Here is a 15565-nt window from a genome sequence, read left to right as displayed (position 1 = left end):
CTTAGTCTGTGGTCTTGTTTGTGTTGTTATGTATGCTTTGCACATTATGTAATTTAACTTAAAAAAACTCAAGAAATATGCTTGTGGGAAGAACTGGAGAGTCCTCTACCAACACAACAAATGCAATATTAACTCAGGAATTTCAATGTGAGCTACATAATATGTCTTCTGTTATTTTTGAGGGAAATTTAAAGATTTTAATTATTTTGTGTGCCTCCTTCAATCTACTCTCTTTTTACAGAAAAAAAATTGTGCTAAGGCTCATGAGGGATGTCATTCCTTACTGCTTCCAGATATCTCCTGACATACAATGCTTAACTGGTTTCTTTCACTAAGAAGTTGCCCTTGACATGAGGACAGGGCTGTATGCAAAAAGTAGGTAAAAATGGAGATTAGATAGTTTTACTTGGAAGATAATTTCTTTTTTTTTCTTTTTTCTTTCTTTAGAATACTTTCCATGGTTACATGATTCATGGTTTCCCCTCCCTTCTCAGAGCTGACAAGCAATTCCACTGAGTTATACATGTATCATTATTCAAAACCTTAAATACTTGAATTAGATTTGATAAGAAAATTTAAAATTGAAAGTTTCTTCAAGTATCAATAAACTTAAGCTTCAATAGGCTTCATTCATGAAGTAGTGCTATTATCATTCCGTTGTATTCTTATTTTAGATAGAATTCTTCATTTCCTATTTGAGCTTAGAGATTAATTTAGTAAATTTTCCATTCTTTTCAGTTGTAATTGTGTATTATGCCCTAATAGATCTTTTTATTTTTTAACACCTAGTTTAATTAGTTAGGAAAAATACATTTAAGTGCCTACTATCAGATAGGTCCTGGAACAAGTGCTGGGAATAGGAAGAAAGGCAAAGAACAATCCTTGTCTTTGAGGAGCTAGAGATCAATGCTACTGGTAATTCTAGGACTACAAAGACAAAATTAAATGGCTTAAGATATAAATTAAAGGTTTTAAAATAAAAGGACTGAGTAGAACTACTGGCTTATTGAGAGAAGGTAACATGATTTTGTTTTTATTCCATAAGGTAGAACAGAATTCCTTACCCTTCTCATGATGTGGGGATCATTGCACTTTGCTAGCTTTCCAGCAAAAAGTTGAACTCCAAAGCTTGCAAAAACAAGCATTAATGTCAGCAAGAGAATGGAAACCTGAAAGAGTAAAGAAATATGAACACCCTTTTTTTCTCTTAACATAAGACATTAGTACACTATTCTTAGTACTTCTTAGATATTCATCAGTCAATCCATCAAGCATATATTAAGTGCCCAGAATACATCAGGAATTGTGCCAAGGTTTGGGGTACAAAGACAAAAATGAGAGTCCCTTTTCTCTTTTTAGGGGCTTATATTCTGTTAGGGGAAACAGGATGCTCCCATTTAACTAAATATATATGCAAAGTAAATACAAGTAATTTGTGAAATAGGGTGATAGCAGTAGATTAGGAGAGGTGGTAGTTGAGTTGATCTTGAAGGAGGTGAAGGATTCTAAGTTGAAGAAATGAGGAGGTGGTACATTCTGGGCATGAGGGACAGTCTGTGGAAAGGCATGGAGAGAGGAAATGTGATACCTTTAGTAAGAATGAATAAAAAATCTAGCTTGGCTAGACCACATGAAGGGCAGCTAGGTGGTGCAATGTTTGGAGCAATGGGCTTGCAGTTAGGAAGATTCATCTTTGTGAGTTCAAATCCATCCTCAGACACTTTTAGTAGTGTGATACTGGGCAACTCACTTAAATTTATTTGCCTCAGTTTCCTCAACTGTAAAATAAGTGAGAGAAGGAAATGGAATATACCAGCTGTGTGACCCAAGGCAAGCCACATAACCTTTTTGTTACTATAAAATGAGCTGGAAAAGGACATGGCAAACCATTCAAGTATCACTGCCAAGAAAACCTCAAAGAGCTGGACATGACTGAAATGACTAAACAGAAAAATGACCACATAGGCTGAAAGGGAATAATGATCAGGAAAGACTGGAAAGGTTGGGTGGAGATAGGTCATGAAGGGCTTTAAATACCAAATATCACATAGGAGTTAACATTTTTCACAGAGGCATTAGGGGACCACAAATGAACATTTGGCCTCTGAGGTCAAAGATATGCCTTTGAAGCCAAATTCCTTAATTTACCTCTTTGAGGTGGCATGAAGGTGGTCATGGTTAAAGAATCAAAGATTTAGAATGGGGAGGGACATAAGGTTATCTGGACCAACCCTTCATCTTAAAGAGGAGGAAACTGAAGACCATCTGCCTAAGATTACATGAGTATTAAGTAGTAAAGATAGGTATTTTAATTAAAAAGGGAGGGAAAAGAGTGGAATATGTACTCATTAAGCACCTATAGTTAAGTGCTTTACAACTGTTATCTCATTTGATTCTCATGGCAATCCTGATAGGAAAGTGATATTGGGATTTCCATTTTACAGTTGAGGAAACTAAGGCAGATAGAGGTTAATTGACTTGCCCAGGGTCACATAGCTAATAAATATCTGAATCCAGAATTGAACTCAAGTCTTCCTGACTCCAGGGCTAACATTCTATCTGTTGAACACCTTGGCTGCCTCTAGTTACAAACCCAATATATTTTACATTCTGGCTGCCCTTAATTTACATGAATGCTATCTGTATGCAAGGAGAAAGGACTAGCCTTCATTCATAGCTTCCACTTCAGCAAATTGACCAAGTGTTTTCAAAGAATTTTTATATTTCTTTTTCTTCTAAATTTATTAGCTCTAAAACTTTTTATCCTTTGTGCAGGGAATTAAATCGGTCCTTGCTTATAGAAATTGGCTTCCCCCCTAACCCCCCAACCCCCTAATTCTCTCAAAATGGATTTCAGTCTCCACCAACAGGGAACAAATGACTGGTAGTGCTAAGTTTACTGCCTTGTGGGCAGTCTGTGCCTGAGAGTTAAGATTTTAGATAATAATGGCAAAGCTCTGAGACTGTTATTTGTTAGCTTCCTTTTGCTCCCTCTGCTGGTTGTTTAATTTAATCAAAGCAGAAAACACTGGAAGAGCTATGAAATTATACTAGTCAAGATATTAAAATAAATTCTTTCAGCCTGCTAAAAGTTATACAGAAAATATAATCATTAATGGAAATAGAGGGCTTGAAAAAATCCCTAGTGGATGGACGCAATATAAAAGATTATTCAAATGTTTGTTCTAAATTACTAAGCATATAAAGAAGCATGACTTAAAGGAGGTTGAACATTTGTGCTTTAATTAGTAGTATCATGTAATGCTCCTCTTCCCTTCATTACTGGCTGTGAAATGCCATAAAAGTCCAACCTTGCAGCTCTATTTTAAAGAAAATATGGAAAGTCAGAGACATCTTTTTAAGGTTAACAACTGTATACTGCTGATAACATCATCATCATCCCGTTTTGAGGATTCTTCCAAATTAAATACAACTAACTTTGTGCCTTAGTTTGCCTAATAAACATGTTGCCAAAGAGCAAAAATGTTGTTAAATAGAATTATTCATGAATATAGGAGTAATTCACTACTTTCTGGAATGCATTGCTAATTCCCTTCATAAGATCTGTAAGGTAAATGATCTTCCCCCTAATTTAACTTATTTGTATGTTTGAATTTTTATTGATTAAGTTTGTACCTGGACCTAAATTAGTAATCTTCAGCCATGTTTGTTAGGTAGATAGTGTTAAATTCTTAATTTGAGGATGGCAAACCTGAAGCACCAAGGGAAAATTATGGTCAAAAATATGTGCTGAGGGGGGCAGCTGGGTAGCTCAGTGGAGTGAGAGTCAGGCCTAGAGACAGGAGGTCCTAGGTTCAAACCTGGCCTCAGCCACTTCCCAGCTGTGTGACCCTGGGCAAGTCACTTGACCCCCATTGCCCACCCTTACCACTCTTCCACTTATGAGACAATACACAGAAGTTAAGGGTCTAAAAAAAAATATGTGCTGAAAGAGTTAGCTCAAGTTGGCTGTCTTCTTGCTTTTTTCCCAAAAGGTTCGCCATGCTTCTTTGTTATGTTTTTTGCTTGATGGCAGAGTGGTGTTGGATAAATTAAATATACCAGGAAATCAAAAGCATTTTATTCACTTAAATGTGGTTTTAGGTGTTAACCTCACATGCAAAAAAATTATCCATACTGACTTATTAACTTCTAAAATTAACCAAAGAGTAAATCTTCCATATATCAAGTAAGCAAAAGCCCTTTGTTGTATTATCCTACCACATTCTATATCAGACTGTCAAACCATTTTCATTTCAGTTTAATTAGACAAGCACTACTCTTTGTAAAGCAATGAAGATATATAGGTAAGAATGAACCATTCTGAACTCTTCTATTAGATTATGTGCATTGGAAATGAAATTAATTGGAGCCTACCAGAAAGATTTCCTTGAAGCCACTGAAAAGCTCTCGTACTACTTTCCTCATTTGGGGGACCAGTTTGAATATTCGAAGGGGTCTCAGGCACCGGAGCACCATCAACAGTTGAGCTCCGGATTTAGCAGGTACATTCTGAGGCATCCAACAAAGGAATATCAAACTTACCTGGGGACAAGAAGCAATAGTCCTGGAATATTATTTGAAATATGGAAAAAATCATTTTCTAATTCTAATGTTTATAAAAATTCAAATAATTCTAGCAAAATGACATAAAGTCTATTTCTATAGTATTCAGATATTTTTTTTGAAAATTGAAGTAACCTCCTTATTTTAAAGTCTATCTGATATTTATGGATGGAAATTCATCAATGTGTCACATTTATTAACTTAAATTATATAATGAAACCATTATGTAGAGGCAGGCTCCAAAGACTCTCAAAGGGAAAAGCTGAGTTAGTGTTGCTTCTTGCTCTAAATCAATGTAGACACAGGGTAGGTAAAGGAAGAATGTTTCATGATGGGGTGGTGCTCAAAGCTGCCAAATGCTACACATTTAGTAAAGAAGGGTAAGGACTGAAAAAATGGCATTTCCTTTGCCTATCTGAGGAGGTCACTGGAAACCTTCAAAAGTGATAGACACCATGTTGCAAGGGGTTGAGAACTGATGATGGTGACAACAGCAACAGTAACTAGGATTTATATAACACTTTAAGGTATGTAAAGTCTATTATTTACACTTTATCTCATTTTATATATTACATTATTATGTTGTGGCATCCATGATATTATAAGATAAATATTACCTTCCTTTATGCTTGCAATAGACTTGGGAGGGAGAATATTATTTTCATTTTACAGATGAGGAATCTGTGACAGATAGAGTTTAACTAACTTGCCCTTAGTCATATAGCTAACAAGTGTCTGAGGTCAGATTTAAACTGAGGTCTTCTTAACTGTAGATCCAGTACCATTTCTACCTGCCTCAACTAAGCAATGGAGAAGAAATGGAGGGAGTAAATGTAAACTACTCATTCAAGAAATTTGGTGGCCAAAGCAAGGAAATAGAGGATAATAGGCTGACAGGATAGTAGGATTGATTAGGGTTTCCTTTTGGGTGAAGAGAAAAAAGCCAAATGAGAGAGAAGGAGAGATTTTGAAAATAATATAGTTCTGAGGTCAGGCTCATGAAGTTAGATGGTATGATTTTAGTGGAATTGACTGGCTTGATTTTATGACTTTCTCCATCCCATTGGAAATAGCAACTACCCCTTGGGAGAAGTACAGGCTGGTATAGCAAATACCTATAAAATAAAATCATTAAAATAAACAAGGAGAATATTTGCAGTGTGAGGGAAATAGGGTTGGGATTGGGGATTGGAAAAGAGGCATAGAAACTCAAAATTCTAAAAGGATTGTGGCTGGGCATTAGTGAGAATAGAATAAGGATTCAAAAGCTGAAGATGATTGCCCTACATTTGTGAGGTTCCCACTGCAGTTAGGTAGCATGAATATATGGTGGACAAATCCGTCATGTTTTTGTGAGTAGGATTAAAGAAAGCAAATGCTGGGGATTGTCCTGTGTTGGAGAATAGCTCACAAACTTAGTTGATGAAAGGTAAAGAGATATTTTTGAAAATACTGGAGTCAAGAGAACATCATATACACCAACAGCAATTTCGTAATGATGATCAACTGTGAAAGATTTAGCTATTCTGATCAATACAATGATCCATGACAATGCCAAAGGACTCATGATGAAAAATGCTATCTATCTCCAGTGAGAGAATTGATGAATTCTGAGTGCAGATAGAAAATTATTTAAAAAATTTTAATTTCTTTATTCTTTTTCTGGCTTTTTTCCCCTTTTGCAACATGGGAATGTTTTGCATGACTTTAAATGTATAATGGGTATTATATTGTTGGCCTTGTCAGTGGGTAGGGAAGGGGGTTGAAGAAGGGAGAGAATTTGGAACTAATAAAAAAGAATCTCAAGAAAAAGAAATGGGAAAAAGATGAATTAACAAGGTCCAGGCTGTATAGAGAGGCTAAGGAAGACAGGATGGAAGTATTGGGAAGGACTGACAGAGGGCACATAATGAGGATGAATTGAAATTTCAGTAGGAGTGAAGGTGTTGAAAATAGGAGATGGTAATAATAAAGAGAGGAAAAAAGATGAAGAAAGGAAAAATAAGGAATATTTCCTGAAAGTGACATATTATAACGAGTCCTATCACTTGGCCATGATGAATAACCATATATATCAAATTCAATTTGATTTGTGATCACTTTTTAATGATTGATGACATTTGTAATAATTCCTATAGAGTATGAAAGTTTATATGAATAAGTCATATGTGATAGATGATTATTTAAAGGAAATTCCATCAATTGGATGTAGGGGCTCAATTCTGAGAATGAACCTTCCAGAACTTACTGATTTAACCACTGAACCCAGGGGGTCTTAAAGTCAAAAGTTCTTTGTTTTCATCCTGTGAATCCTACTATTTATTACCAATGTGATTTTGATAAATCACTTAATTTCTCTGGGCCTTAGTTTCCTCGTTTATAAAATGAAGGTGTTGGATTTGATGACCATTAAGCTTCTTTGCAACTCTAAACTACTGATATTCTGATCTCAAATAGGTTTGAGAAGAGTACTTAACTTCTTATCCTATCATTTTCTTTATCTATAAAGGGTAGATGATAATACTGGTGCTACCTACTTCACGGGGTGGTTTGAGTAAAGTACTTTATAAACCATAAAGTATTATATACAAATATATATAAATATTTATTAAATATCTCTATAAATATTAAATATATTAAATATATATAAATATCTCTATAAATATGAGCTACTGTTATCATTATTGAAGGCAGTCTGTCCAAATGACAAAACTATCACCTAGGAATGTAGGGTATTTCAAGATTCTAAAGTCCTACATCGATAAGATATTAAAACTTACAAGATAGATGAATATGTCCATTACTCCACCAAAGTCTCTTATGACTGCAGTTGGAGTGAAAAACAAACCATCTGCCATAATCTTCAGGTTGAGCTCAATGCTCATGAATATCACAAACACATATTCAGCAATCTGCAAAAGCAAGGGGTGGCAGTCAATTTGGACAAATCCAGTGGTCCAAATGAGGCATTAGTCATTCTTCGTCATATTTGTGAGTTCTGATTTGGTATCAGTACCTGCAATGTGGGTGCATGCATGACTCTCCGAAAAGGGGATTCAAACATCATTGAAATGCAGGAGCAGATAGTCACAATGATCATTACCCAGTCCAGGTAGGTAACCAATCCCAGCAAGTCACTGCCAAAGAGCAAACAGTCAAGAATCATAAAAAGCTTCAGAAAAGGACTTTGAGAGTCAAAGCATATTGCTTATGTGGATTTCTTAGCTCAACTAAAAGAATTGTGAAAGATTTCATCAGCTACCTCACAGAACAGTGTAATGAGGAAATAAAGGACACAGAGAAATTTGATGCAGCATAAAACAGTACATGAAAACTTCAAATGTGCATGGAAAGCTGGGTTTGTGATGCTTACTAAAGTTGATGGTACTTTGTATTTTTCACAGCTCCTGTGACAGGGTCTGTTTTAGAACTGAAAAAGATAACAGGTATATCAAATTAAACAACATTTCAAACAGAGCATGACTCAGTAGTGCAGTGTTTGTACACAAGCATCGAATAGTCCAAATCCATAAAGCCACCAGTGATTTGAGTATATAAATGCTGATATAAATCTCCTATGTTTGATTGACTTGGAAACCAGGTAACAGAAGTTTAAAATAATAAAAGGTAAAGAAAAAAGACTTCATAGATTATTTTTTACACAAGGACAGTGTAAACTTTTTACCACTTATAATATAGTTCAGTATCTTGATTTAGAATTTGGAGTCCCAATCAAAAACGGTTAGCTGGAGTTTCAAAATCAATGTACTTCTGATGTCAAGGATCACTTGAAAGCAATGCTCTAAAATATTCTTTGCCTCATAAGCAATCGGGAGTTTTTGAAACAATTCATTTAAAATAATTTATAAGTTTGATACAAAGTATTTCCTACTACAGATGACTGCTATCCTGTAGGATCAATTGATGGAGGCTGTATGGATTGGGAATCAGATTTAGCCTAAAGCTCAGAAGGGCCAAGATCATGTCTTAGCTCAAATTGATCTCTCTCCCACAAGTCTAACCTTAAATTCTTAGAACAGTGCTCTGACAAAGTAAGTATTCAATAAGTGATGGAGAGAATAAATGAAAAGAAGTTTGTTTTTGTGTGTAGTCAGATGCTGATTTTATGAAATATATAAAAAGCAAAGTTGACAAAAGATGTATAAATACTTAAGTTGGGAATTAACAATTATTTGACTAACATGTAGGCATTAATGAAAAACAATAGCTAGTATTTATATAATGTCCATTATCCGCCAGGCACTGTGCTAAGCAACTTACAAATATTTAATTATTCCTGAAGGTAGGAAACTGAGGCTGGTAGATGTTAAATGATCAGCCCAGGTTCATACAGCTAGTGAGTATCTAGGGCTAGATTTAAACTTAGATCTTCCAGACTCTGCACCATCTATCTATCTCTGTATATATCTCTAGATATATCTAGATATCTCTGAATATAAAATAATCCACTGATATTTATCAACGTCAATCAATTAATTTGAAATAGGCCATTCTTTTAAAATTGTATGACCTCAGGGAAGTTCTCAAGGAACAAATGACTTTGAATTTATTGGATTGGTAAAATTTTGTTTTTAATCCTGGCTTTCCCATTAACTAACTGCAAGCCCTTAAATAACTAAGCCTCCATTTTCTCATATACAAGAGAGGGGGTTGAACCAGATACAATCTAATGCATCTTGCACCCTAGAATTGTAATATTCTATAAGAAGATTGTAGCATACAATTTCTAAGATTTCTATTAACTCTAAAATTATATGGTTTACAAATGTCAGAGAAGAGTAGAACTTTAGAGATTGTCTTGTTCAATAACCTCCATTTACATATGGGGAAACTGAGACATAGAGCAATAAGGTGACTTAATCAGGTTAATTAATACTAATAAGAGGCAGAAGTACTTGAAACAATCTGACACCAAGTCAAGTGGTCATTCCACTAATGGTGGAATACTTGATAATTTACAGAGAATCACCATCACTAAAAGAGAACTATTTTTATTCATTTTGGCATTGGGGGAAGGTCCATTTGAATAGAGGCTTAGACATGGAAACAATTCACACTTAAGCTTTACATCCTCTTGTGCTTCTGGTTTCAGCTGAGACTTTACTTAAAATAACATTTGAGAAAAAAAAAACTCTCTTTCACATTTTATGTTCTCAATCAGCTAAGTCTAGAGAGCCAAGGACTTGGTTCTTTCTTATGGACCTTTCTGGATGTTTCAGTTTTTGATGTAAATCTCATTTCCTTTCAGGTGAGAATAGAGAAAGGGAAGGGCAGAAATATGCACAAAGGCTATTGCCAATAGAAGCATTGTTCCTTTTTAAATTTCTGTTTCACTTAATATTACATTCTACATAGTGGTGTATTTGATGTAAAAGAGACTACAAAATTTCAGTGAAGATGTAAAGGCCCAATCCTATTCTTGACCTGATCAGACATTTATTTTATTACAAGGTATTGGTTAAAATGTTTAATTTCCATATGACTTGGTATCCTGCTCATAAATCCAGAGCTTAATAATATTGGTCTGAAACACATCGAGTAGTTGCATGAAATAAAGCAAAATGATTTTAATGTATTTAGCACATTGACAGAGTGCTACATAGATTTTAAATGATCTAAATCTTCTACCTACTTTGTTAGGTTGTTCTAGAAAAGGGAGCGGGTTAATTAGTCCAAGGATATATTTGTAACCCTCCACAATCATAGATTTCATTTATTTTTGCATGGTAACAATCCCTATTTCATGTGTTTAGGATAAAGATCTGACCAAATAGAATATACTTACGCATTAAAGCGTGCTCGGACCACCACTCTGCAAAAATTTCGAAACCTGTGCTCACGGCCAACAATAAAAAGTGGTTTGTCAAAATATGGATGGTTTTCCCTTAATTCCTCCTCTTGTACTTTCCTTGGGGGAAAAAAAATTCATGGGAAAAATAAAGCTAAATTTTTTTTTCAAAAGAATCATCGTTCTAAAATGTGAGTCTTCAGCCATTATGTCACTCAGTACCTTTTCATTTCAGCTTGCTCCTTTTTTTCCTGGATCATCTTGATTTCACTATCTTCTCTCTGTGCATTTCTATATCTCACTGTGTTGGAATGCTATAAACATGTAAGACGAATAGAGGGAAAATGCAAGAGTTTCATTTACCTGACTATAATGAAATCATGTAAATTTTTTTCACAAAAAGTCGTCATTATCCTATAAAGATAACATAGGATTATCTGTCAATGGGATTTCTTTCCTTAACAATTATTTAAAATTCATATGAAGTCTTTAGATAGGCAGCATGATACCACTAAAAAAATCAACTGACTAGGAATCAGGAGATCTAGGTTTTAGCCCTTGTTCTATTATGTGTCATCTTGAAAAAGCTATTTCTTCTCATTGGGTCTCACTTTCCTCATGTGGAAAATGAGGGAGTTGGACAAGATAACTTCTGGTCCCTTCCAGGTTTGAGGGCTATCATTTTATGATCTCATATTTATCATTATTCATATATATGTCAAGTAGGTAGTATTTGGAAAAGAAAAAAATTATCTCAAATTTAAAATTTTCAGTAACTTTAAAGCCTCTGAATTGGGGAATGGACCCAGGATGGAGAATTAAATGCAAAGTTGGCAGAAATTTAAAAAAAAATCTCATGAATCCTGGGAAATTCTGCCAATAAAATATGATGGATATGAATTATTGTTGTTGTTATTGTCACTGTTGTTTTGATATGGACCTGAACCTGTCTACCTCAAAATATTGGAAAATCTAGCAACACAAGGGAACCTTAAATTCTGCAGTTGAAAATGTCCCTGTAGGGCCACTCGACGACCAAACATAGTACATGTTTAAAGCCCTCTTCTGCTTTGGTAGTTTTTAGACAATACATTTTTGGTAGTCACCTTGAAAGGAAGTACTCCGAATCAATATTGCCCTTGTTGGCTCTTAGGGAAATTCTTACAATAGTATTTTATCATAATATTTCATCCAAAAACTATGAAGCCAAAAGTCACTTAAAGAATAATAATAATAATTCCGTGGTGAAACATCAGTGGCTATTTGGACTGATCTGTGACTATGAATAGGTTATGAATTCTGGTTTTAAAGGAAAACTTACTTGACCTAGACAATCTGATTGTGAATTAGCTAGTAAGAATGCCTGAAAGTTTCATCATGATCATGGCGGGGCTCGTTTTTTCAGAGCTGGCTGTAGGTGAAGGTCAGCTCTTACCCACAGTACCCACAACTCCCAGGTGTCCCAGAGTATCCATGTAGGCATCAAGGGTCCAGAGCCCTGTTTACTAACCTTATCCTATTGATACCATGCTTATTCTGACATATTCATTTCTTTCATAGCTCCATAACTGGGAGTTAAACAAGCTTCAGAGAGTATCTGATATGATGCTCAATAATGGATAAACTGTGATGTCTTAAGGTTCTGCTTTTCAATTAGAAATTACATATTCTCCTTTCTCACCTCACTAGAGAAATTCACCAGGGTTATATTTAAGTCTCTCTTTAAGCTGACAAACTACTCATTTAACTCCTGCTGTTTGATTAATATATTGAAATATTTGGGAACAAGTTTTCTATTGTTTAGAAAACTTTTCAAATTAGTCTTCTATTCACTCCCCCCTCCCAGGAAAGAACAAATTCCCTTCTTCCTTAGAAAGTAATCTCCTGAAGTGTGGAACCATTCCATTTTGGTCTTTATATCCTCTAGCTCCTAGGACAGTATACAGAATGCATTTAATTAATTTCTTTCAACAGAATGAAGTCTTCAGTTTTCCATGTAGAATCAGAATGGTCAAAAGAATCTCTCTCTCTCTCTCTCTCTCTCTCTCTCTCTCTCTCTCCATATATATATATATATATATATATATATATATATATGCATTCCTTTGAAAGAAATCTACATAAAATTATGCTAGAGGGGAAAAACCCCCTGAACAACAGTTTTTCACCAAAACTTCAAACAGGTGATGTCTTTTCCATTATGGAAAGTATAAAACTTGTTCTACACTGAAAAGTAAAAATGTTCCTAAAAGATCTGAATAGGCAATTGAAGGAAACAGAGAGAGAAAAGTAAATCCAGAGGGACCTCTAAGGACCATCTCTAGTGACTATACATTGATATTTGAAGGGCTCTGTAAAATTCCCCATGCCTTCTTAGGAGTCACAGTGTTTAGCAATCTATCATTAGAGTCTGGGGTTATATATTATCCTCTAAATTTGGTCTTAAAAATGCTCTTGGGAGGGAAAAAACACTAAGTCACTAATATATTAGTGTGAATTAGTTTAGCAGATTATCACTCTTCTTTGAAACCAGAAGTCCTCAGGGGAGTAAGAGAACCTTGGGTACCTGGGGGTGGGAAATGAAAGGATGGGGGTAAGGGACAGGAAAGCAAGGCAGGGGTCACTGAAGATGAACTTTGCCTAACTTGTGATTCTGGATGGATCATTTAGCAACTAGAATAAACTTAGATGATGAAGCAATCAGAACTCCAATTTCTAAAAATCGACAGCAAAAGTTTAAAGCTGAAAACTTCTCTGTCAGGAAAAGGCAGATAAATCACTTAAAAGCCCTTTTATTTCCTTATTGTCTATCTCTTGGACTCCTCCCCCTTACCCCTCATTGTTTGAACTCATTTTATCTTCACAATAACCCTGGGACATAGGTCTTGTTATCATTGCCATTTTAGAGATGAAGAAACTGAGGCAGACAGAGATTATATGACTTACTGAGGATCCCTACTGAGTGATTTAAGTCAAATTTGAACTCAGTTCTTCCTAATTCCAGGTCCAAAGCTTTAGTCCCTGTGCCAGCTAGTTACATTAGTAACATCAAACTCAAATAGAAACTGGGGACTGCTAAACTGTACATAAGGATCCCCGAGGGTTGCATAGTGTAATAAGGAATAAGTTAAAGTAGATAAGTGCAAGAGTTCAAAAAGCTCTGTGTCCTTTCTGCTGCATTCCAAAAGCCCTTAGAATGTTCAACTCAAGCTTGCATTTTCAAATGTTCCTTTCTAAATTTTGTACTTATCTACCTTAACTTATTCCTTATTACAATAGTGACTTAGAAAACCATATATTATTATATTTGTTTCATTGTAATCTTATTTATTTTGTTAAATATTTCTTGATTACATTTTAATCTTGTGCAAGTCTCACTAGAGAGTGCTATGGGCCACTTGCAGCCTGTGAACTGAATGTGTGACACCTCTGAATTACCTAACAACCAAATTATAGCAGGAACTAAATAATAATTACTTTTTTTGAGCAAGAAGTGTATATGGAATAATCTAGCAGCTAAAGCTAAGCAAATGCTTTGTTGAACACTAAATAAATATGGAAAAGTTAAGGCTTTTATAATGTGTTCTTTTCATTTTTCATTTTTTTAGAATGCATGTTCTTAGAGGATAGAAACTACATTTTCTCTATCAGAGTCATCTAGGTGATACAGTAGATAGAGCCCCAAACTTGGAATCAGGAAGATACCTCATCCTGTGTTTATTTCTGACCTTAGACATTAGCTGTGTGACTTTGGGTAGGCCACTTAAGCCATTTTGCCTCAGTTTCTTCATCTGTAAAATTGGTTGGAGAAGGAAATGGCAAATCATTTTGGTATCTTTTCCAAGGGACCCCAAAATTTTGGAAGAGTTGGACATGACTGAAATGACTCAACAGCAAAAACAATTAGAGCCAGAACATTTTAAACATAATTGATGTCAATAGTAAGTGCTGCATGTTATCCCTATCACATAAAACCTCTTTGTTAAGACTTCAAATTATAACAAAAGTATATTTCTTGAATGATAATTATTTAGAGTATGTTTTCATGGAACTAAAATTCTATGGAAGGAATATGTTTTGGTTCTTCTACAAATAATATCATATATCACAGTGATGTCATTTTAAAAAATTCCATCTGGGACTGAATCTCAGGGCACTCTGGAAATATGCTCTGAAAGTCTAGACACTGGATTTGTGTAAACAACCATTTAAATGGAAAGTCATAATTTTGTTCCCCAAACCCAAAGAATCATGTAAGGACTTACATCTTGAGTTAAGGTTTCAAGAGATTTTCCCCTGCTGATTCGCTGGCTGTTAGAACCATGTCTCAGTGACCTGAAACAATCATAATCAATTTGGTGATAAACCTCAAGATCAAACTGTGACCTTTAAATGATGGCCATTATAAAGAACAACTTTCCTAATATGTATGTATATAAAAGCAATTTGCTTAAAATCTCATTCTCCCTTTATACCAGAAGCTTATGTTCTTCAATTGTCTTTAATCCTTTTTTAAAATTAATTCTTCCTTTGGATCTTTCATTAGTTCTGAAGTCAGTGATGGAAATGACATTTGAAATTTTAAAAAGTTTTTTCCTGTTTTATAAGACAATATGTCTCATTATTATTACTATCCACAAATGCAACTTACTCCATCAACTCTTGTTTTCCAAAGTAGGAATTTGGGGGTGTGCATGTTTAACTCCTTCATTCAAATATCTTTTTAATTTTTTTTCCTGAAAATTCTTCCTCCCCTTCTCCCCTACCCAGTGTATTTACCTGCGTTCTTGACGAATATGGTGCTGCACACTGAGTATTGACCTTTCTTTTGCTGGCTGCCCCTCAAATGATCCGCTCAGCATGCGTTGTCTAGTACAAGCCCTAGGGGGAGAGAGAAAGAACCAAAGTTAAATGCATAATTTGTAGGCTTCACTAGAAATAATACACAGTTGCTAATTACACTTATTACTTTTTAGGAAACCCATTTTAAATGCAAAAATATGGGGAACTGTACAGGGTAGTAAAGGAAATCCAAAAAGGGTAGGCTTACTGCCCAGAACACTGGCAAAACAAAGNTTCAAACAGGTGATGTCTTTTCCATTATGGAAAGTATAAAACTTGTTCTACACTGAAAAGTAAAAATGTTCCTAAAAGATCTGAATAGGCAATTGAAGGAAACAGAGAGAGAAA

The 15565-nt window shown here is 34.9% G+C and overlaps 1 protein-coding gene across 2 annotated transcripts in view; it reads right to left on the bottom strand.

Annotated features, from left to right (window-relative positions):
- The window catches only part of NALCN (sodium leak channel, non-selective), a 483341-nt gene that overhangs the window by 47989 nt on the left and 419787 nt on the right, over positions 1-15565 (bottom strand). For both annotated transcript variants that reach the window (XM_044667195.1, XM_044667196.1), the window contains 7 exons: positions 10598-10689; positions 10373-10495; positions 7940-7996; positions 7583-7703; positions 7347-7478; positions 4378-4545; positions 1065-1169 (listed from right to left, as the gene is read on the bottom strand). In XM_044667195.1, the coding sequence (XP_044523130.1) occupies positions 1065-1169; positions 4378-4545; positions 7347-7478; positions 7583-7703; positions 7940-7996; positions 10373-10495; positions 10598-10689 (798 nt within the window). The remainder of the gene's footprint in view (positions 1-1064; positions 1170-4377; positions 4546-7346; positions 7479-7582; positions 7704-7939; positions 7997-10372; positions 10496-10597; positions 10690-15565) is intronic.

The sequence above is a fragment of the Gracilinanus agilis genome, chromosome 3, assembly GCF_016433145.1.
Source record: "Gracilinanus agilis isolate LMUSP501 chromosome 3, AgileGrace, whole genome shotgun sequence".
Classification (NCBI taxonomy): Eukaryota; Metazoa; Chordata; class Mammalia; order Didelphimorphia; family Didelphidae; genus Gracilinanus; species Gracilinanus agilis.
The sequence above is the reverse complement of the archived record's forward strand: the minus strand, read 5'-3'. Positions and strand labels throughout refer to the sequence as shown.